The sequence below is a fragment of the Mchenga conophoros genome, linkage group LG17 (assembly GCF_057382185.1).
Source record: "Mchenga conophoros isolate Kocher_MC1m ecotype Shallow Benthic linkage group LG17, M_conophoros_male_GT1.1, whole genome shotgun sequence".
NCBI classification, from domain to species: Eukaryota; Metazoa; Chordata; class Actinopteri; order Cichliformes; family Cichlidae; genus Mchenga; species Mchenga conophoros.
Genome location: NC_140542.1, coordinates 21,926,338 through 21,949,972, shown reverse-complemented (window position 1 = coordinate 21,949,972; position 23,635 = coordinate 21,926,338). Strand labels below are relative to the sequence as shown.

At 41.6% G+C, this 23,635-nt stretch overlaps 1 protein-coding gene across 27 annotated transcripts in view; it reads left to right on the top strand.

Moving 5' to 3' along the window:
- The window catches only part of celf2 (cugbp, Elav-like family member 2), a 242,093-nt gene that overhangs the window by 179,559 nt on the left and 38,899 nt on the right, over positions 1-23,635 (top strand). For all 27 annotated transcript variants that reach the window (XM_085251508.1, XM_085251509.1, XM_085251506.1 and 24 more), the window contains 3 exons: positions 3,498-3,546; positions 12,578-12,712; positions 20,810-20,889. In XM_085251508.1, the coding sequence (XP_085107634.1) occupies positions 3,498-3,546; positions 12,578-12,712; positions 20,810-20,889 (264 nt within the window). The remainder of the gene's footprint in view (positions 1-3,497; positions 3,547-12,577; positions 12,713-20,809; positions 20,890-23,635) is intronic.

The following is a 23,635-nucleotide window of genomic DNA, read 5'->3' as shown; positions in this document are numbered from 1 at the left end:
TTTTTTTAATTTTTATCTTACTTTCTTTTTTCCTACCTTTGTTGTTTCCTTCCTTCCTTTTTTCTAATTTTCTCCTGCTTCTTTATTTCTTTCTCACTTCATTCTTAGGTTTTTTTTGCTTTATTTCTTGCCTTTTTTTTCTTTCTTTGTCTCCTCTTCTATTTGATGATTTTCTTCTCTCTTTCTTTCTGCCTTTTATTGCTACATTGTTTCTTCCTCATTCACCACTCACTGCTCCCATCAGGCAGGTTTGGGAACTAATCAACAGACTAGGTGTGTGTGTGTGTGTGTGTGTGTGTGTGTGTGTGTGTGTGTGTGTGTGTGTGTGTGTGTGTGTGTGTGCACGCGTTCATCTGGGACAGGTCTGGGAGACGAGGAGGGAGGGGAAAAAAGCAGAGTGAGGATGATAAGGAAGCGAGCAAGAAGGGAGAGAGTTGGGATAAAGGTGTGTGATAGAATTGGAAGATCAAAGCCTTCTGTCACAGCGTGACTGAGCCCAGGGGCGTTATGGGTAAGACGGGGCGCATACACACCCGCACGGACACACACACACATTTATGCACGCTCGCGCAGACACAGACCTACTCACTCACGGCTGGTATTTGACTCTGAGTGTGATTGATACTGGGCTAGATTTGGAGAATCACTGTCATTCGTCTCTCCGCAGATCAAACAGCCACATAATCTCCCATAAAGGAAAGAGAGATGGAGGGAATAAAAAAAGGGACAGAGGAGGAGAGCATGAAGGAGGGCGAGGCGAGGGAGGGGGAGCCGTCTCATCTGTGAAGTGTTTTTTTTTTTTGTTTTGTTTTCCATAAAAGAAGACTCACCACCTAAAAAACCCATCCATCATTCAGCTCCATTAAGCTGCTTCTTGGATACATCAGAGAGATATCCAGGATCTAAAAAGACGAGTCTAAATGCAGGCATTAAACCCCATTTACACCTGCTAAAGACGAGCAATCTGTTTCTTAATACTGTGCGTGTGGATAAAGAAAGAAGAAAGAAATCGCAAAATGTAAATACTTACACAATGCACTGCAGTCAGAATGCATCAAGATAAGCCGGGCTGGGTCTTCAGTTGGTCTGGATCATACTGAGATCAAATCAGGTCTAAATGACAGCTGCAGTTTGATCAAGGAAAGAAATCCCTCCAGCAATTTCAAATGTCTTTTTCCTGCTATTCCAGCTGTCTCATGCAAGCCAGTCGACAACCTAAAGGCAGCCAAAAGCCAAAGAAGGATGTGCAGGACAGTTTACTTTGAACTGGGGCCAACCTTGTGTGCAGTAAGATCCAACGTTAATCCAAGCAGAATCAGTGCAATAAGAATGACTGTTAACAGAAAGGCCTAATGCGAAAGTATGTAATCAGATCACAACTTAAACCACTTCCTAGCTGACAGATCTGTCAGAGCTCAAGCATGTGATAAGCTTTTTAATGTATCTCTCAGCTGAGTGGTTAAAATATGTCTTTGTGGGAAAAACAGTTGAGAAATGATACCTCAAAAAAAGACTGTGCTAGAAAAACAGCAATGACTGGAAGTCCAGTTCAGTTCTATGACTACGTGGGTCCCGGGCAGGCTTCAGCTTTGGTTTTGTGGCAGGTGGCTCTTCCTTGACCCCTGCTGTGTCCAGCCTTTGGCTCTGACCCTGGAAATCAATTTTAGCCAGATGTTCAGCTGGTGTAAAGCTTATAAAGTTTGAGATGCCTTTGGTGTCTGTGGTGTGTGGCACACAACATGGTACTAGCCCAACCTATCACATATGGACAACTGTTCAGGAACCCTTGGCGTAACATTTATATGCACTGGGTAGTTTTGTCATTTTAACCCAAAGCTCTTTTTTAATACCAACCAAGCTGTTTTTGGTGCCTACCCTTTAACACAGCAAGTAAAATCAAAAGTAAAAATAAGGTTAAAAAAAGGATGTCCAGTCTGCCTGCAGTGGGCTCTTTTACCAGATGGAGGCAGTGTATAAGGTATTTGGTACAACCGGGCTATGGGTCACTCTTCCTTTGTGCTGTTGTTAGTCCATCTGTGAGCCGCAGTGGAAAGCGACGTTCTAACTTCCAACATACAAAGTAAAACTGAGTGTTTAAAAAAACATAAAGAGTCCACAGCAGTCGCTGTCACAACTTTTTATGCTGAACTTCTCGATCTATGAAGACACATCACCACTTCCAAAACCTTGGAGGACCCTCTCATCGCCCCTTGTCCGAAAAGAAGCTTGTACACAAACAGACACATTTGTGGGATGATAACGTTCGGTTAACGAGGACTTGGTCTCTCCTTAAAAACAGTGCAAAAGACAATTTGGGATCTTTAATGCCATTAGTTTCTGATAGACACCACTGGGATGAGAATCGATTGAACAGTCAGGCCCAAGCCTGGTCTAGAGTCATATGTTGTACAGGAAATCATCCATGTCTGATGAGTTGAAAATCCTCCGGTTTTAAAGAGGGGTGGTGCTGTAGAGCGAGCAGGAGACAGGAAATATGATACCCTTTGACCAATTCTGCTCTAATGTCAGACTTCATACTTCAGATCTAGCAGAGTAATATCTCTTACCATCTGAACCATGAAGCAGGTTAGGAAGCCTGAAACATAATGTCCTCTCCAGCTGATCATGCATCAACGTTATCATATACAACCCCGTGCAAGGATTGAGTTCATGTCTGTAAACCAAAGTGAGTCAGTGATTTGTGGAAATAAACTCTTTTTAGGTCTTTCTTCTGTGACAGTGACAGACAAATAACAATGCTGAAATATTCCAAATATTGAAAGGTTATGTTTATATGCTAATGTCTCTCAGTGTGCAGCGCACCAGCACCAGCATTTTTCATGCTGGTGGTCATCTGGCCGACTATTGTATGAAGCTTTTATCTCCACAATAATCAGTTGCAGTTGTTGAAGTGAGTGAGCGGACTTCTTGCAAGCAAACTGTTATCTTCCATGTGTTTATGTCCCTGGGTAGTTATTTCTAAGCGATTTAGAAATGTCAAGCAGAAAACCGCTTGCTCTTCTTCTTCCTCCTCTTCTTTTTGGGGCTTCTTCCTCTTTTATTTACTTCTCGGTTTTTGCTGATGTGCATCCTCCTTGTACTTTCCCATGCTCTGGCTCTTGCATGTGGTCTCATTTCTGTCCTTCCTCTTGCCCTCTTGACCCCTATATCTTCATCTCCTCCTCGTGTTTTCTGGCATTTGCTAGAGAAAACCGGTTTAGATGCTCTACCGCCGCCCTGCGGAGCTGAGCGGCGTACTGTGTCTCACACAGATTTCTATCTGCTGTGGGAAAACCAAAGCAATTGCCGCCATATTTCTTATCTGACAAAAGCATCTCTATAAAACATGTGTAATTAACAGAGTATGAAATCCTCTTGGGATTTCATTTGGATGTGAAGAGACAAAGTGAATTGCAGCATTCGTCATATTGTGTTTTAGGGCATGTGTACCGATATTTGATGAGGCGTTTTTTTGTCCTTGTTTTCTGTCTCTACAGATGCACCACCCTATTCAGATGAAACCTGCAGACAGTGAGAAATCTAATGGTGAGTGGCACTGCACACATGCACAGCGACAGACCCATCAATATCACATACACACATACACATGCATGCATGCATCAATAGCCTTTTTCGAATTTTGCTTGGTAATGGCTATCTCTGCTTGATTGGCAGACAGCGCGGGGGACTCGGGGAAAAGATTGAAACATAGAGCAGAGGAGAGAAAGGGGGTGGGATGGGGCAATACTGATATATATAAATATATTTTTCTATGTGTGATGAATTATTAAGGTGGTTCATAAGGAGGTCAGTGAAAGTTGAATAGTTTTGGCCTCGTTGTGAACCGGCCTCTCTCCCCTGTGGCTGCTCACTCATACAAACATGTTGTATGCACTCTCCTCTTGCCACACACGCTCTCCCTAATGCATCTATTACACACACACACACGCGCGCGCGTGCATGCACACGAGCAGTGTCGCACACCCTCGTCCTCAGATCACCCCGTTCCCAAACTACATACCGCAGATCCAGCTCTGAATTGATTTCCTATACCGAGCCTCATCCTCCATTCCTTCTCATTCAAAGAGGAAGCTGTTGGACAGTGTGGAATACCAGTGGATGCATCTTTAAAGGCCTGCTGTTATCTGTTAGCTCATTTATAAATACTTCATCGCTTCTTCTGACGCATTTTGTTGAGCGAAGATGCAGACCTTGAAAAATCAACTCACAAATATGTTATAAGTTAGTTCCTTATTTATTTCCAGACGGTCACTTTACTTCTTACCATTACTCAAACTGTTGGACTCATGTTTAATTCCATTGCTTCAACTGGACGTGAGCTTTCAGTCATGGACAACGATATAACTGCCGTAAAAACAGAAACCTGAAGCTGATAAACACCTATGTCCCACTAAATCCAGGAGGAAATAATTTGGTTTCTTTGCCATAAAACGAAGACGTTGATCAAGCAGAAGACATGTTGAAGGAAAACAGTCGAAAGTGTTTGCAAACACAATAGATAGCTAAAGTTATTAATATGAAGTTATGAATGACATTTAGCAACAAATGTGACTATTAGTTAGCAGTTAGCTGCTAGTGACAAGGCCTGATTAACAACTAAAGTTTGGATTAATAGTTAACAAACTGAACAGTAATAGATAAACTCAGGGAAATTGGTCACTAACTATCATAACATAATTACCTGTTCAATTAATTAGTAACAAAAAGTAAAAGCTCCATTGTTTTAATGTTAAGCTAAAGTTATGGGCAGCTAAAATGAATTAAAAAGTCCTGATCCTATTTAAAATGAGTTCAAATGAACTTATTAGGGCATGATTGTGTAAGGCAGCTGAAAAAAGATGGAGACCGCTGACTTAGGTGCTAAAAACAATCATTGTTTCTCATTTTCCCTTGCAGAGTTTAGCTTTTATGTACTCCAGAGGTCATGTTATTAAATGGCAGGACTCTGGGAAGTTATTTCTAAATAGTCAATCTGACTTTTTAAATTCTTCTTACAGCCCATAGCGGATGTTTTCAGTACCAAATCTGAGCTAAACTTGAATGTCAAGCAAAAAAATTTAATAACTCTTTTTTTTTTCTTGACATTTTTAAAGTAAATACACTGCTGTGACATTTTGTTCTTCACACTATGAGGTAATAACTCGGGCTTTCCTTACCTTCTCGGTAAATTTACACAAGAGCAGTTATTTTCACACATTTTGCTGCTCGGACTCCAGCTGCATCAGAAATTAGCACGACCCAATTTTTGCGGTTCAAAAAAAGTAAAAACAAGAGTGCAGTTTTGAAAGAAAAAAAACATCTAAACTTCCTCGGAGATTTGCAGTTTTGCTGGATGAATAACCAGAAGACCCCAATTTGGGGATTTTTTGGTGTGAAATGGTTCCCATTAGAATTATGTAGTGTGGCAGCGCATTGGGTATGTGAAAAATCTGGCAAATGAAATTAAAATTATTTAGACAGTTAAGTGAGAAAATGTAGGTTTTTGCAGTTTGGATGAAGTGACCCTTAATGCTGAGTAATTGAGCGGAATTTTGGTTTGGATGAGCTGCCCATTTAAAGCCAGCAATGCTACATTTAATAGCATTTCTTGGACACATGCAGAACTCACATGTACGTTAAATGCAGCTCATTTGCCACAGCAGCATCACAGAGCTTTCCTTCTAGCCTGCCATGTATGTCACTAGGGCTGGGCCATATTATACCGTTCACGGTAATACCGGTATAATGTTAGGCAATGATAGGAAAATGAAATATCGCGATAGAATGGGAGTAAAACGCGCATGCGCAGTGCCTTTGTTTTCATACGCACATGGCCGATTGTTGAGTGAAACAGATGAACCAGAATTGGTTTGTAAAAATGGTGCAACTTCCGTGATGTGGAACTGGTTTGGTGTTTGTCCGTCAGATACACGACAAAGCACATTTTTTTGCAGAACATGCAAGCGGCCGTCGTTATTGTCGTATTTGACGGACTAAGATGCCCTTAAATCTCGGAGTAATCTGGGTCCTAAACTCCGTATGCTTCAGGTCAAACGAACACTGCAGCATCACTAAGAGTTAAAAACTGTCTAAATTCTTTCATCTTTAATAAAACGATCAGCATTGCTGCTTTACCAGGTGTAACTATGAAGTTTAACTTCCAGGCATCCATGAAAACAAAATGTATTACATTTAACGGAGTTAGAAGCTAGCAGGAAGCTAGCGGAAGTTAGCTCGCTAGTTTCGCTAGTTACCTAAGCATGATATAGCATGTTCTGACTGAGAGATTTCTGAAAAAAATCAAACGTACAGCTCTGCTATCACTTCCAACATAAATGAAGACAGAAAACTAAACAGCAGTGACGTTTGTAGGGTTACTGAAGTTGGGCTAGCTGGTATATAATGATGTGCTACGTGATCGCTAGCGACACAGCTATGTTAGCATAACATAAACAGTGAAGCTGGAGGACGAACACTAACACTTTTCCACTTATAAAAGTTAACGTTAAGGTTCCTCATGGTTAGAGACAAATGCAATCGCATGGCAGGATGCTGTAAAAGGACCAATCTTCAGTCAGGAGAACAACTGAGATAATCCGTCCACAATACGAGGTTAGTCATTAGTATACTGCAACAACATGGGAATAGAGCCGCTGCCAGAGAATTCAACATTAATGAATCAATGGTACAGAATTGGAGGAAGCAAGAAGAATGAGTTTAATAAAGTTTGATTTATCTGACTGCTTTGTTTCGCTTAATGTGCCTTATAATCCCGTGCACCTTATGGTCCGAAAAATACGTACTGCACACTGCAGTTTAATGTTGCAAAGCACCTCTTTTTAACTTCAGTGGATATTATACATGGTTATGCTCAGGATATGTCAGCCCATTTCTACTGGAAATGCCTTTTGGTTAAACTTTCAGCAAGGAATTTGCATTTGCACTGTTACATTTTTAAGCTTTAATGTACATAAAAACCAGCTTCTTGTTTAAGTGAAAATAAATGGAAGGTTGTCTTTTTGCGCTAGTAATGTTGTGGAGTTGTATTTTGTCTCGCATCAATTATATCGTCAGTTATATCGTTATCGCAAATTTTCAAATATATGTCGTGATAAATATTTTTGGCCATATCGCCCTGCTCTATATGTCACTGTCCACTGCAGGGGAGGAGAGCAAAATGACAGCATCTGGGAAGGCAGGGGGAGAAATGCTTATAAAAGCCATCATCCGCTCCACTGAAATATGGCCAAATATCACTTTATAAGAAATAACTGTCAGGGTAAGGATGGTGGAACTTAATAAAGAAGCCGCTGCTCACAGTGGGAATGGTGAAATATAGAGCAGACCATACGTTACACGTCCATCCATTTAACGGTAATGACCTTTAATAAACCCAGTGTTAGATCTGCTGTAACAGTGACGTATGGCTGCGCAGAGCTTTATTAGTTTAGCCAGTGGAGATGGAAGAAGAGAAAGAGACTGAGAGAGATAACAGTATTGGTTAATCTTGTGCGTATGTGTGTGGGTTTTTTTATTTAACACTTCCCTAAACCTTTGTGATTCTTTCTTCGGCATCTTTTAACTATTTTTGGAGCTCAGCGTGAGGCCGCTTCTGCTCCGATTTATCCCCGAATGCAAAACCGACTCCTGATACATCCCAGAGCCGGCTTTATGAGTCTTATCACCCGCCCGCCTGCCTGTGCGCCTCGTCCGAAAACAGAAACAGTCAATTGTAACGATATCTCCTCTCTTTCTTTCCTATCGACACAGAGTAAATTAATTACATTGCTGTTAGACTTGTGGTAATCTTTCTCTGGAGTGATGCGCGCACACACACACACACACAAACTGTGTGTACAAAGGAGTTAAAGCTTTTTGAAGCAACACTTATCTTGGCAGCGTATCCCGATGGTTTGTTTTTTAAACACACAAACAATTCAAACAGCAAAATAAACAAGTGCGCTATTGATTTCCCAGAGTGCAACAGACCGCTTATCTCTTTCGCCTCGCGGTAAGAGCTGACAGTTTCCTCATTAAAAATGAATTGGATTAGCATTACATTGAATGCAGCGGGAACACATAAACACACACATGCGCGCATTGTTTCAGCGAATGAATGTGGGTTTCACTCTCAGCCTAATTCGAACTTAACGCCTCGCGCTGGAAAACACACGGGGGCAAGTTTCTCGCCTTCACCTGCAGCCGCCTGCGCCCGTTCCTCGAGATTGCACCGGAGGAAGGAGGGATTGTGTCAGCAGAGGAGATGGAGAGAAATTCACGAGGGAGGAGGAAGGAGGATAGAAGAGGAAGGAGAGGTGGAGGGAGGGAGGAAGGGGGTGAGAGAGGACAGGCTGAAGAGTCTCAGCAAGGAGCCGGTGTTGAAGTGATAATGAGACATTGATCAGAGCCTCACAGATGGCATGATGAAATACATGAACTCTGTCTGTCTTCATCGCTCTCCCACTGTCTTTTTTTCTTTCTTTGACTGTTTCTTTTGATTGCTACATTTTTTTGTCTCAATCCATTTTTCCACATTTCGCTCTTTTTCATTTTTATCTATTTTTTTATTTTTTTATTTTACTCTTTGTTCTTACCAATCTTTTTTTCCACACATCACTATTTCACAGCATACTCTCCTTGGTATATATATTTAAAAAATGGCTTTGAATGTGATTATCCGTAAACTACACAAAACAGAAACTACCCTCAAGCAAAGAAAATATTGGTCATCTGAAATTGGAACTGCTCTTAAATAAATCAGCAAAGTTTTATGTCCTAACAAAGTCAAGTTAGCCAATTTTTTTACACGATAAAGCGCTGATTGTTGGTTATGAGCTGCTGCGATGTTCACACTCCATCTATCCATGATTACTTTATTTTGTGGTGTCACTAACTTTGGGGCAGAAATGTTCAGTAAATCTTTAACTTACACCATATCTGAGTTTGGGAGGGTTTAAAGTTGTGAGAACGCTTTCTGAAACACCCAATTCTTTACAGTTAATCCTTCTTTCATCCGGCAAAAGCACGGGATTAAACCAGAAACATAATAGGAGAGAAAAGTGGCAGTCCTAATATGACATCTATGAAAGAAATCTGTAACAGCGCATTTGTCAGCAAACTTTTTAAGCATTTTATTTTAGGAGATTGAAATTAAAGTTATTAGTGCACCCTGGTTTGAAACCGTTCTGTGTGGATGTTCTCCTAGTGCTTGCATGAGTTCTCTCCCAGTTCTCCAGGTGCTCTGACGTTCTCCCACACTCCGACTACATGCATGTTAGGTTCAGTGGTTGGCCATAGGTGTGGCTGTGAGTGTTAACACACTCTTTCTCTGTGTTAGCCCTGCGATAGACCGACAACCTGCCCAGAGTGTACCCAACCTCTCACCCTGTGACAGCTGGGATAGGCTCTATCCCCTCTGTGACTCTGAATTGGATAAGCAGTTAATAAATTAAAGTTAATTTCAATAATACTTCGAAATAACTACCTAGGGAAGCATTACCAGTATGGCTGCTGAGTACCCAGACTTGCTTCTCTAAGGACTTTGATTAGCCATGAAGCATTCCTGTGCTTAGGAAATAAGTTCCAGTGATGGCACAGCTAATGGGTAGTGATGTGCGGATCAATCCTGAAATATCAATTCTTTCGATACCAATCATTTATGTTCTAGAATCGATTCTCACATTAAAATATCAATATTTTAGTAATTTAGGGTAAATTTGTAGTTTATCATTAACAGGAACACAGTGGAAAGAAACTATAACATTCGGATTGTCTACATTCAAAGGAACTACTTCCTCTTCCGCCTTTCATAGTCATGTGCGAAATACGGCTGTATAAATGTCTGCAGCCCCTTGGCGCGTGCACTCACAACAATGGCTGAGCGTAATTGTGTGGACGTATTTTACTTCCACAAACAGCTGAGACGTGGTTTGCGATACATGTGGCAAAAAAGTGAGGTGTTGTGGCCATACTTGCCAAGCTTGAGACCTCAGAATTAGGGAGACATTCAAAAGGGCTGTTGGGGGGGGGGTGATAAATACATTTTACAGTGTTGATTTATCGGATAAAATACAGCAGGGGTGTCCAATTCAGAGGCTGCTTCCACCTCAGAACCCGGCCTTCGCGGTCTAAAGAAAGCCGGGTAGTACGGCACGAGCTCCCTCGGTGGAGTGAAACAGCCGTCTGCTCCTTGCCATCTAAAATATAACAGGGCGCTGACGTAAACTCTCGACCGTCTCACACTTCTGTTTAATCAGCTTTCTGTTTGACGTTTATTCAGCTGTGAAAACCCCGGAGGAACCCACCCGAGGGATTAATAAAGTAACATTTAATTTAATCTAATCTAATAACTTTAATCTCAGCCAAGCCAATTTACTCACAAACAAATAAAACACTGAAAAAGCCCAACAATAACATTTTTAAGTTATCAAAGTGACTTATATATCATGTTTAACCCGAGTAGTGAAAGACCGCGGGGGTTTGAAGACGATGTGTCGGTCGTCTCAGATATTTGAAGTTTACACAGCTACATTCTCACCTGAAAACATGTTAAAAGTTTTTTTGCGGCGCAGAAAGAGAAATAAGAGTAATATTAAAACTAAGCAGCTGCCGCCATTGTTGGAAACTGGAATAGGCACTATGAATTCTGCGATATGGTTTTTTCAATTTTGTTGTCCGGGTGGAAAATCGGGAGAAATTCGGGAGAATGGTGGCTCCGGGAGATTTTCGGGAGGGGCACTGAAATTCGGGATTCTCCCGGAAAAATTGGGAGGGTTGGCATGTATGGTTGTGGCAACATCACTAACCTGAGGTCAAACACCTCAGAGTAAATCATATCACAGAATATGACGAGTGTATATTGAGACGAACTGAAGAGGAGGAGAACGACAGGTGCTGCTAGGGCGAGACAGACGTCTCTCACGGAGTCCTTTAGTGCTGCAGGCAGGCAAGGTGTTCAAATAGCACAACTTCAGGTTTTTTATTTCTGTATGATGAACTCTGCATTATTAAGTGATAAGAACAAGTAATCTGATGTCCTGTAATCATTATCATGCTATAATTTGAGATACAATAAATAAAATGTTTTTGTACAAAGTATCGGGATCAGTATCGTCGATACCACCCTGAATATTACTTGGATCGGATCGGAAAGGAAATCAGTGGTATCACACATCACTAGTAATGAGTCAGTCAAACCGGAGGTTATAGCCCAAGGGCTCGTTTTTAAGCCCCACCCACTATCCAGCATGTAATCCATGCAGTGTTTCCAACTTAGCGACTTTGTCGCTATATTTAGCAAGTTTTCAGACCCCCTTAGCAACTTTTTTTCTAAAAAGCGACTAGCGACAAATCTGGTGACTTTTTCTGGTATTATTGGAGACTTATTTATGACGACTTTTTGACGTGAAAACGCGTATCGCTCTTACTCTCAACAAGCAGCGGTGCTGCCTTGGGCACCTCACCCATGCCAAAGCGCTCACAGGCGGAGGATAGTCCTCCCCAGCTGCTATCAGGGCAAGAGACGTTCACACATGTGCGTCCAAACGGCAAATGAATCGCGCATGAGCGAAGCCGCTGCTCCCGCACTGACTGTAACGCAGTCAGTTCTTCCTTTACTCTTATGCTGTTTTGTGGATCACAAGGTTTAAAACTACTTATAAACACACACTCACACACAAAGTAACTCCACCAGAGTGCCAATTTCGGGTCACTTTTGCTGGTCCAGGCCTGGATAAAGAAGCAGGGTTGGAATTGTGACATTTAAAAACAATAATTGCTAAAATAAATTTAATTTGTAGTTCTAAATACATTCAAACTGCATTTAGGACGTTTTTTACTCACTTTATGACTCTTCCACGATGTTATTTCTCTCTCCAACAGCATAGGTTACAATTACATTAGCATGGCCAATTATGCAAATTAGGCGATGACGTCATTTGGCGACTTCTAGCGACTTTTAGGACAGCCAATAGCGATTTTCCTTACTGAGGAGTTGGCAACACTGAATCCATATGGCGTATAGGGACTTTGAACCCCACTCTCCCCGGTGATAGTACTCTGATGAATCCACTTTTTTTGTCTAATGACCAAAACTAAAAGAAATTTGCCTACACCAGCTTTAAAGTACTTATTTGCTTTCACAACAAACACTGAAAACACTTAAATGCCTGGATAATAAATATAAAGCTAGTAGCAGCTCATTAGCTCAGCATCAAGAAAAACCCCTCAAACTATTCTGGATGCAACAGGCTTTATGACTAAGTGAGTTTGGTCTTATATAACATTTGGGTTAAGGCCATAATTTACAATAAAACCCAAAGTTCAACAGATTAAGCTTTCAAACTGTTTTTTTTTTTCCTTTATGCCATGTTTCTATCTGCTTTAGAAGCCCATTACAGTTATGTCAGAGTGGTTTTCTTAGAGGGCACCTGAGGTCTTTTCTGATTAAAAGAGTGAAATAGGTATTAAGGAAATGTTTAAAGTCATTTGAGAGGAACACAGCATTAACTCTGGCATGCACAGAGTGTTAATGTCATAAAATCTCTTCATTCATCTTGTTTCTCGGTTCTCCTTACAGCCGTGGAAGACAGGAAGTTGTTCATCGGCATGGTGTCGAAGAAGTGCAACGAGAACGACATCCGGGTCATGTTCTCTGCGTTTGGACAGATCGAGGAATGCCGGATCCTCCGAGGACCCGACGGGCTCAGCAGAGGTACCTGTCCCTCTGACTCACTTCGATCCAGACTTGATGTTCCTCATGTGAACATTAACACCTGCGTGGCCTCCAGCAGCTACAGTTCATTGCATTAACTTGTGTAATGACTCAAAAGTGTTTACCTCGAAATTTTGTGATAAGAGTTGACTGGTTGAAGTGAGGTTCTGAAAAACTGACTTGAAAAAGTTCCCAACCGCTTTAATGTTTTGCAGTTTATTGTTATTTGCCTGCTTAAAAGCATTTGTGCTGCACAGGAAGCTGCTCATTTACACCTTCTCAGCCATTTTTCACTTCACTGTCTACCTCTGGAAGTGTTTTCCGAGCTGTCAGTGTTGCAAGAAAAGACTGTTTACTTAAAACTGCGGTAATTATTATATAAAAACTTTTTGGGGTCATAAATATTTCCTCTGCAAATCAGCAGTATAGAAAAATGATGAGCCTTTCATTGCGCATAATGTGCCCGTGCCTATTAAATTAGATTTCCCCATTTACCTGAAATAGTATTTTAATGTTGTGATCAAGCTGCACACCTGACAGAACCAACAATAAATGTTTGTGTGTGTAGGCTTGATTTTCTAATTGAAAGTCAGCCTTGAGCCATTCATTGTCTTCGGCAAGTGGAAGTGCGCTCTGTCCTTTTTTATTTCCCGGAGTCTGAGTGGTTCAGAAGATGGTTATCGAATGGTTCGCCAAAATAAAATCAATTATTAGCCATCAAAGGTCTGCAGTGGAAGAGCTCTGTGCAGGTCATAAAGACGTCAAAGGCCATTTTAGAGCTCATATTATCAGGTTTTATTGGTTTGATAGATACTGCAGAAATTCTAGTGATAATAATAAGCAATAGAATGAGAGCAGAAATAATTAAAGCTGAAGCTGGATCAGGGCTCTCAAAAGGCTCCGCTAGTTTATCCACTTAATGGATGTATAGGGGCATCAAGTTGTGGTTTAAAGGTTATTTTATTTTCTGCATATTACAAGATAAAATTATTCTAGATTAGCTGGTGTTGTATGGCCTCAGTCACACAGGCCTTTAGACTCTTTAGCAACCCTCGGCAACCATATGTGTATTTACCAACCAGTTGTAAGTGGTTGTTAAAGTTTGCTGCAAGATTGCTGCGGTCTCTTGTAGTTTGCATGAGCGATGCCAATTTATCCTCCAAGCAAGTTAAATAGTAGTAGTTATTGTTTAGTTATTGTTTACAATCAAGTCGGCATTAGCCATGCAAACAACCTGTTTCACTAGTTTTCCCTACACAACCACTGGTTATCAGATGGTTGCTAATAAGTCTTTAGGCCTCTGATGATAGCTGTTGGACACAAGGTGGAGGATGAGAGAGGTGCAAACCATCGACTGTATATAAAGTATACAGACTAATTCTGAACTTCCTGTTCTTAAAGCGTCAGCATCAGCTACCATACTTTTGGTTTTTGGATCCAAAAGTGACCATACTTGGATGAAAGTGAGGAGCGTTACACCATCTGCCAGTGCAAACAAGCTTGGTTAGCTTTACCTGCATAGGCGCAAACACCTGCTAATAACTGCTAAGTATCAACTAAGAATTTTACTCATTAGAACAGAAGCACAAATTCCCAAATAAAAACTGATAGATATAGTCAGATAATCCCATTTCAAAGAGGTCCTAAAAGCACATGAAGCCCACTTTAATTATTCTTATTAATAGAGGTTAAGCCTCGAGACAGTTAGCAGAGACAGCTAGCAGACAACAGCAGCTAGAGCCCTAATTTTAAGCTTTAACAAACAGGTGAGTTATAGAAAATCATAGCCACGGTACAGTTGTTTGTTGAAGAGAAAAAATATCTGAAGTCACCAAAAAGAGTTTCCGCTGAAAGGTTGCCGTAAAGTTGGGATTTTACCATTGAAGTCTGTTGGGATTGAGAGTACAAACGGACTAAAAAAGGAACCACATTTATGTATAGATATCTGTTTATAGAAATTAAATGAGTGCAACAAGCCCAGTATACCTTATATGCCTAATACAGCACAGCCTTTGTATCAGATTCTGTTTTCAACCAACTGCTTCTTCCTAAATGTTTTCCTTCGAGGTCTTAAAAGAGTCATTTTAAGAAGTCAATGCAAATGAACTGGAGCAACATCTCGAGGCTGCTGTGGCCACCACTGTGAATACATGCTTCTCCTCTTTCGCTCTATATACCCCCCACCCCCATTCTTTCTTCTCCCCTTCTTGCTCTGTCAGCTTCATCCCCAAACATCCCCTCTCCCACTCCTCCTTCTCGCCTCCTAACCTCTGTTCATATCCTCCACCTTCCCTGCTGTTCCGGTTTACCCTGTCCATGAGCCAGTCCTAAGCTCTGTACTTCCATTGCAGAGCAGTGGGAATTTTCAAATCCGCTGTCCAAATCGGGACGTGAGTTGCTGCTTTGTTGGCTTTGTAGTGTTGAAATAAAAGGATTGGTTATGTTTTGCATAGCAAAACAAAATGTTAATTTTAAAGCACTTTCATAATTTTACTGCAACTGTATTTACTTTTTTTTGACTTGATAAGTCTATGAGACGAAGACCCCACTTTATTACATCAGTATACGAGTTTATGTTAGGTTATGTGATCGACAGGTTTCTCAGTCAAATCCACCTTGTGCTCGTTGCTAGTTTCAAAAAGCACTGCTCTGCTCAAGGCGTATGCAGCACACCATAGCTACATTGATCTTTTATCTTCAGTGAATGATCTTACAGTTATTTGATACCAGTCTCAGTTACTGTTGACATAAATCACTTGTTGAACCAAATTTGAGTCCAGTACCAAACTGATATTGAGGAAAGCCTGCCCTCAAATTTAGAATTTCAAGCAAATTATGGTTATTACTGGCAGTTCACATGAAACCCTTGTAATACCAGCCATTTCCCTTTCATTTTTTTTCAGTTGGTGAGGTGCTGATTTGGCCATTCGGGGACTTGGCGGGAGTCATAGAGCAGTAATGAAAAAGTAACACGGCCATAAAAGAAAAGAAAAACGTTTTTATGACTCTGAATGTGGCAACATCTCCAATTCAGTTGATTTGGAGAAAGGTATGAGCTGCCTCCACAGCAAAATAGCAAATTCCTGGCGAGTTTCCTTCGTAATTGGCACACTCTTGGTGCTCTTCTCAAAGTGCTCCAGGGCTGCTTTTAAAGAAAAGAAATGGACCTATAAACCAGGTGTCAAATCATTCAGATCAGTCAGCTGCTGGGTGTGACAGGTGTGTTCTGTAGGTCCGTGTTTCAAGACATATGAGCAGATATGATAATCATCTATCAATCTATTTTTAGCTATGTTACCTATCTAAATAATCATCATCAACCATTTCTTCCCACAAGCACACACCTGCCTCCCCTCACGGCTCATTTCAAACATCCTCCCAGTATACCCTACCTCCCCCTTCCCTGCCCCTTTGTGGTTTCTATGTGCTGAGGAGATGGAGGGGCTTTTTGCGAATCTCTGTCCTTCTATTCTTCCTCCTTCTGTCACGGGAGCTGTCGCTGTCATCGTCACGCAGGTTCAGTGTGGTTATGTTGGTGATATATACTTTTCTGTGGCTGTTGAATGTTATGGATGTTTTATTGTTGACTCGAGTCTGATCTCCCTCCTTTTCTTCTGAAGGTTGTCTCCATCTTGAGTCTTTGCCTGAAACCACACTACTCAAACTCCCATGTTCCTCTGCTTCTGCGAACAACACGGCCCTCCCCGTCTCTATATTCACCCTGGCTGTCCTAGAATCCGTTCTTGCATCAATTTGTCCTCTTTTTCTCAGACATCCCACACCGGCCTCCTTCCCTCCCTTCCCTGTTTCCTTCTTCCATCCCTCTTCAGCTCCTCTCTTTTGTCCTCATGAATATTTTAGATGCAATGGCCAAATCCTTGCTTCTGTGGAACTAATATAAACCACTTAGTCGAAAAGGAAATACTGTTAGTCCAGCTTGGTCTTGGCTAGTAAACAAACACCCCTAACCAGGTTGGAAATAAATAGGCCTTTACGGATTTCTGTGTGCCTGCAACTCCCAGGGGCCCTCAGTCCCACATAGCATCGCTGCTGAGGTCCTATTAAATCTCGATATCAATCAGAAGAGCGCTCCACCATCCCGCTATTAATAAAATATGGATCACACCACCAGTGGATGGCTGGGCCTGGGGAACTACCCTACTTTCATTAAAGGACTGTTTGGTTCTCCACTGACGACAGAATGCGGCCCGTGAGGTATTTTTAGCGCTCGAGCCACGTCCCATCTCTGTGCTTCGAAAAATAAGACATGCACCAACCAGCCAGAAAGTATGGCTTCGACTCTAAGCGTTTCTTTTTTCATTAACAGCTTCGACATTAATGAATCAGTGTGCAGGCGCAGTGGAATTCCTTATTTAGAAGCTTTGGCTTCAAGCTGCAGAAACGGGCTAAAGATAGAAATGTTTCTTTGCGGATGAAAAGCATCCTGTCTGACAGTTGGAGACAAACTGATGAGTCTCCTTTCGGTGACAGCCGATGATGTTGTAGCTGACCGGTTTTATAAATAGAGTCAGGACCTATCAGGACCAGTCTGGAGGGCTAACCCAAATGGATGCCCCCTGCAGAACTGATCTAGTTCTGGGGCATTACTTCTCTGCAGAGGATGGAGGCAGCCTCCTGGAAAATAAGCAGTTAAATGGCAGATTGTGGCCCACCTAAAATAGACAGTCCCCTGAATAAATTGAAAAATGACCCCTTTTTGTATGTCCTATCTTCAGTGCTACCACTTAGCACAGCAGCCCTGGCACTGCAAAGGACGCATCAAATGTTTACTAGGTCAGAGCTTCAGTCTCTTTTTTTATCACCTTCTTGCCTCTTTAATGTTAAGCAACCAAGGTAGTTTCACATAAAAGGTGATTGAACTCTATCTTCCAGTTGGCAGTGACAGAAAAGAAAAAGGAAAGGTCAATAGGTTTCATATAAGATCAGAGACAGGTCTGCATAACCAATAGGAACAATCATTTTGAAAATTGAACACAGAAGATGTTGATTTGAGTGCTCGGATGATAAAAACTGTTCAAGTGTATTTCTTTCAATTCTAAAGTTGTTCTCACTAAAGACCAAGGCTCATTCTTCTTGACAGCCATCACTTAAACTTCTCATTCTATTCAGAAAATGGTGTAGACTATAAAAACTGAACCTTCAATACTGTGGCCTCAGTTGATATGTTCAGTTAACACAGTCTGAACCTCTAACAGGAGACCCGGTAAACTTTTTGAGTGCTATAATTTCTGCTTTTATCATGTGTTAATATAATAGGTTTGGCAACCACGCCTTCAAAAAATATCCACATTACTTTTTTCAGAACTGATTTTCAAAATTACAACCTACAAAAAAGATTCAAAAAAAGAGTTAGGGCGCTAGGTAACATGGGAAATTTAAAAAATGCCAATTTATGCAAATTATTAAAAACACAGCACATTCTGAGTTTGATGACAGAAAAAGATTTTCAAAAAGGCTGGGACCAAGGGTGTGCTGACCTCTTTCAGACACACCAGTTATGTTACTTTTTAAATGATTTCCTGTAATTGCCCAGGATATATAATTTCACCTACTCAGCAGTTTAGTTTGCCAGATAATGACATTGCTTTCATTCAGTTCAGTTTTATCTATATAGCGATAAGTCACAACAAGAGTTTGTCTGAAGTTGCTTTATGTTGTAACGTAAAGACCCTACAATAATCCGGAGAAAACCCCAACTATCACACGACCCCTTGTGAGCAAGCATATGGTGACAGTGGGACGGAAAAACTCCTTTTTAACAGGAAGAAATATCCAGCAGGGTGAGGAGAGGGAGATGAGACGAGAGAGAGAGATTAATAATAACTAATGATTAACTGCAGAGAGTGAAAGGGTGAGGAAAGAAGAAACACATCATGGGAAGACCCCACACGCCTAGACCAGTTGCAGCGTAACTGAGGGAGAGTTCAGGGTCACCTGATCCAGTTAAATATGGGTCAAATCAAAGCAGAGTTCCCCACTTTGCCTAATCTCCTGTTAAAATAAAATGAGGCCAAGAGACACACATCTGGAACTTGTTTAAATATGCTTTCATATTTTCATGATACAGTTTTAACTTTCTACAACAGAGATGTGTTTTTAATGACACCCGAGAGGCTGAAGATCAGGAATTCTGAATCTTTAAATATAGATTATATCTTTTAAAATGTATTATATACCACAGATTATTTAAAAAAAATATTACAACTGTTTTAGAACTGTTTGCCCACGTAGTCTTTGCCTCCCTATCTGTACCAGCCTGGTTCTTTTATAAATAACCATATTACTAATCAGCCGGATTTTGATTCTGTTGACACACGGTCAAAATGTTTTGCTGGCATCAAAATGAGCATATTAAAAATATTTATCTTCAAATTGGTTATATTCGACTTAATACGGGGTTTGACTTGCTTGCTCGGCATGCCCCGTGTCTCAAATGTGTGCAGAGGTAGAACGGGGTGTCTAATAATTGTAAAGTTGGCGATTTGATTCAAAGCTGTAACCAAGCAGTTTGAGCACTACGTACAAAATAAAAGAGACAAACAGTGACTATGAGAAACAGATGCAACTCTAATCTCTTGTTTTAAAATCAGTTTGTGAAACAGCCCAACAATCAAAGAAACCAACCTGCCCTCTACTGAGCAAAGAAGCGTCCGGTTTTAAACAGCGAGGCTCATCAGAAACGTGTTACCCTCCAGAAAGGGCGGTCAGAGCCCCGAGATAAACTTGCAACTGTACAAGTGCAGGTCTACATTTTCTCAGGGAAACGCCTGTGTTTAAAATCCAGGCGGCCGTGGATGTAGTCAGGAGAAAAAACTGACCATTCGTCTCTCTCATCCTCATTCTATCACAGCTACAGGCGGCTTGTGATCGAGGTGGAAGAGAACAATGATCATCTATTCCTCAACATATCTGTCCTTCCCCTCTCTCTCTGTCTTGTTGTCTGTTGCATTATCCTCACAATTTCCTCCCCCCCCCCCCCCCCCCCCCCCCCCCTTTCTCCACCCTTTCATCCCATCCACACAGCCAGGGACAGTCTATCTGATGACCCATGCTATTAGTTTTTTCCTCTGTAGCCAAGCCACGAGTCAGCCAGCTGAACCTGAACGTGTGTGTGTGTGTGTGTGTCCAAGCATGTGTGTAATCAGTTCAGGCCTGGCTGCGCTAACATGGCTTGGTGAGTTTGTTAGCATATTATTAGCCTGGGGTGTTGTTGAAGCACTTCTCACATTATCTCCTCTAATCACTCCCTAACCAGTCAGACAAACACAACTTTGCACCCCCTCCTCCCACCCCTTACCCACAAACAACTGATAACAAACTCCCCTAAAATTGCCTCTGGCTGTGTCCAATCTTGATTGGCTAAAATCAGTGTCAGTCACGGAGGAGGCCGACCACACCTCCACTTCCTATTCGCCTTCCTCTCCCTGTGGATTGAATTAATATCATTTCCTATCCTCCCGTCTTCCCGAGCCCCCTGCTGATGCCCCCTCACCTCGCCCTCCTCTATCACATCTCTTTCCTGTCTGACAAAGACAGAAAGAGAGGGCACCCAGTCAGACACACAAAACAACATGAACGGCCCAAATGGATTCAAATCGTTTTCATGCATATTCAGCCTGCTTTACACCGCTCAATTGCTGAGAGATGAGAGCAGTTGAATACAGGTATGACGAATTCGGCCAGTGTGTGCGTGTGTGTGTGTGGGAGCGAGAGGAAGGAGAAGGAGGAGGGGCAAGGACGAGGGAAGGCATCAACAGCCAATCCGACGCTCCGATGGTTATTGTCCCAGGTGTCCTGTGGTGGATGGGGCGGGGGTCGGGGAGGGGTTGTGGTTGTCATTACACTGTGCTCGTTTTTCGCCTGTTGTTTCTACAGCGACTGAGAACACTGTTGTCTGCCTGTGAGCTGTTCTCTGTATCAATCTCTGTTTTGGGTTTTTATAACGACGACGTGTCCAACCCTTTTGTCTTGTTTTTGTTCTTTCTTGTCTTCCCTCCTCCTCCTGCCCTTCTGCCCTCCCTCCCACTCCCCTTCCATCCCTCCCTCCCTCCCTCTGCCCCCCCTCCCTCGTTACAGGATGTGCGTTTGTCACGTTTTCCACCAGAGCTATGGCACAGAATGCAATCAAAGCCATGCACCAGTCTCAGACTATGGAGGTATGGTACTCTTGCCCTTTCTTCAACTCTCTGTCTCTTTAGTGCCTTTAATACATGCACTTCACTCTGTTATTGTGCTGGCAATTATATGTCTGTCTCATCTTTGAGTCACTTCTTCAGTAAAAGCCGCGACTTGCTACTTAATAGGTTAGGCCGAGTAACATTTCCTGGAGCACTTCTGACATAGGTCCAGTGAATTGAATGCCTCAATGTAAGGACTAAAGGAGCGCTGCTTTAATACGTAACCATTATGTAGGTCTTTTTCTGCTCGCTTAAGAGAAATGTGGTATCAATTTTTCCTCAGCACGAGGAGAATAAAATCTTTAAACCACAACAGTTAGCAAATGCTTAGCTTTTTGTGAAACGCGATTATAAGTTGGTAAGTGCTACTCAAGCATAGACTGTATATAAAAGGTGGCTGTAACCACTCTGACATCATCCACTAGTTAACAAAGAAAGATGTGAGCATGCAAAACCCTTCATCCACCTTTTATTTACAGTCTTTGAGTCCTTACAAAGATTTAATTAACATGCAGGAAGCTTTAATAAGACTGTAAAAGTGTTAACGGCCTTATTAGATTACTTTTAATAAAGTCGTTGGCAGTTTCTATGTGTAGAGATCATTTCAGACGACTGCGAACTCTTTATTATAATTATTGTTGCAATTGTGTGCTAATCAAACAAAAAACAAAGCTTGTTAAGGGTTTAAAATAAACATTGTGAATAAGAATAGTAACAATAATACTTTTTTAAACCCTGTTTGTTAAGTTACAAGTTAGTGTATGAGTAATGTAAATACTCAAAGGTGTTAATTATGTTCTGAAGTAGTCTTTATCTTATTAACAGTCCATAAACATTATTTACATGTGTATACTTTTTTATTTCACATTAGTTTTATTATTATTTTTAACCATTATTATCCTTAAAATCCTTCATTGTTCACTCACACACGAGGCCAATTCCATCCCCTCAACCTACAGAGTATAACTGTTCACTTCTCATTTGATGATTTTTTTTACTTGATGATTTTTTAAAGCATTAACTGTTTGGTACAAGTCTGCCTATGCTTTCAATCTTTATGATTATCCAACTAAATCCTTTTATTCGGTGTGTAAATTTAAATGAATTCAGCTTGTATCTTTAGGAAATGTGAGTTGTAACAAAGTCTCGGCTTTCCTGCGCCGCATGCGGGCGGTAAAAATAATGATTCATTTGACGAGAGTTTATTAAATGAGGTGATTTTCATTTATAAGATGTCTCTTTTCCATAAAAGAGTTATGGTGCTGCTGACTTCTGTAGCATCTGTGGAGCTGCCATTCAGAAAGAAAGGAGAGATTTATTATATAACTTGAGCCACTCAGGGGTTTGGGGTCTTTTGTTTATTTGTATAAAGCTTCAGGCTCAGATTATGCTTGGGTTTAGTTAATTTGCAAATCAGTGTGTATTGCAATAGCCGTCTTTTTTTGTGTGATTTTGAAAGAATACAATGAAATCTAGCCTTGAATCTCCAGTTCAGATGTCCAATTAGGAAGTACAAGCTGCACTGGGTGTTAAAGACAATACTGTGGCTTAAGGTTAGGACCTGTGCAGACCTCTAACGCCACATGCCAGGTGTGCAGAGGACCAGTGTGACACATTCACCTAAAAGCTAGAAGTCCATCCAGAGCTTTAGCAGAAGCTGGCACAGTCACGTCCTCGGCCTTGGGATAAAAATCACCATCGCCTGTTTAGTCTCCATTTTTCCAATCGCAGATTTTCCAACTAGGGCAAACTTTGGCAAAGTCTCCAAACTGTGACAAATAAGCAGCACCCTTGACACAACAACTGCAAATTGGAAGGTGCTGTTACAGACCTCATCAGTTGCACAGTGACCCCAGCGGTGCCATAATGGGGACCTAGTCGCAGCTCTTTTGTGTCCCCCCCCCACCCCCTGCCTCACCCGGGTTTTTGGGGCGCCCTTGTCAGCATTGTCAGGCCTTGTGACAGGGCAGGATGACAGGAGTGTGATTGGGAAGAGAATTACATGGTATAAGACGAGCACAGAGTGTGTGTACCCCTGCGAGTCAGAGAGAAAGAGACAAAAAAAAGCGGTAATAACAGGCTGTGTTAAGGGGAAAAAAGAACGAGTGGCATTCACCCCCGTAGCCCCCTCATTAGAGCTGATCATGATAATCATGGCTGCTATTGATGTGCTGTGACCCTGACGTGGGGAAAACGCATGCTCCTCCCTCTGTCTGTCTATCTGTGAGTATGTGTGTGGTTTTTCTGTTTATGTTGCCACACTGTGAATATCAGTGTCTGTGTTGATTTATGTGGCCGAACAGCAGCGGTGTCTGTCTTTCTGAGTCGAAGGAGCGACGCTCCTCTCCGTCGGCGTTAGCATTAGGCTAGAATTAACCTCGCTCCGAGCAAGTTGTCTGCCACAGTGGGGCCGGTAAACACTACCAGTGCCCCTTTGCTTTTATCATGCACACAGGAAAAGGGGGGAAAGGGAAGCTTTAAACCATAACACAACAATATTACAGTGGACAATGGCAAAATACCTTCATTTCCATTTGAAAACAAGCTGTCTAGCCCCAGGCGGACCTAAATTGCCGCATCCGTTTGTTAATGTTCCTCAGTTTTGCAATTTAAAAGTAATTACTTCGAGTCCGAATGAGGGAATGAGGTCTGGTAAATAGAGTTTGGTTATTGTCTTGGCTCTATTGCACCCCACTGTCTTAGATAGAGAAAGATTGTGTGCACG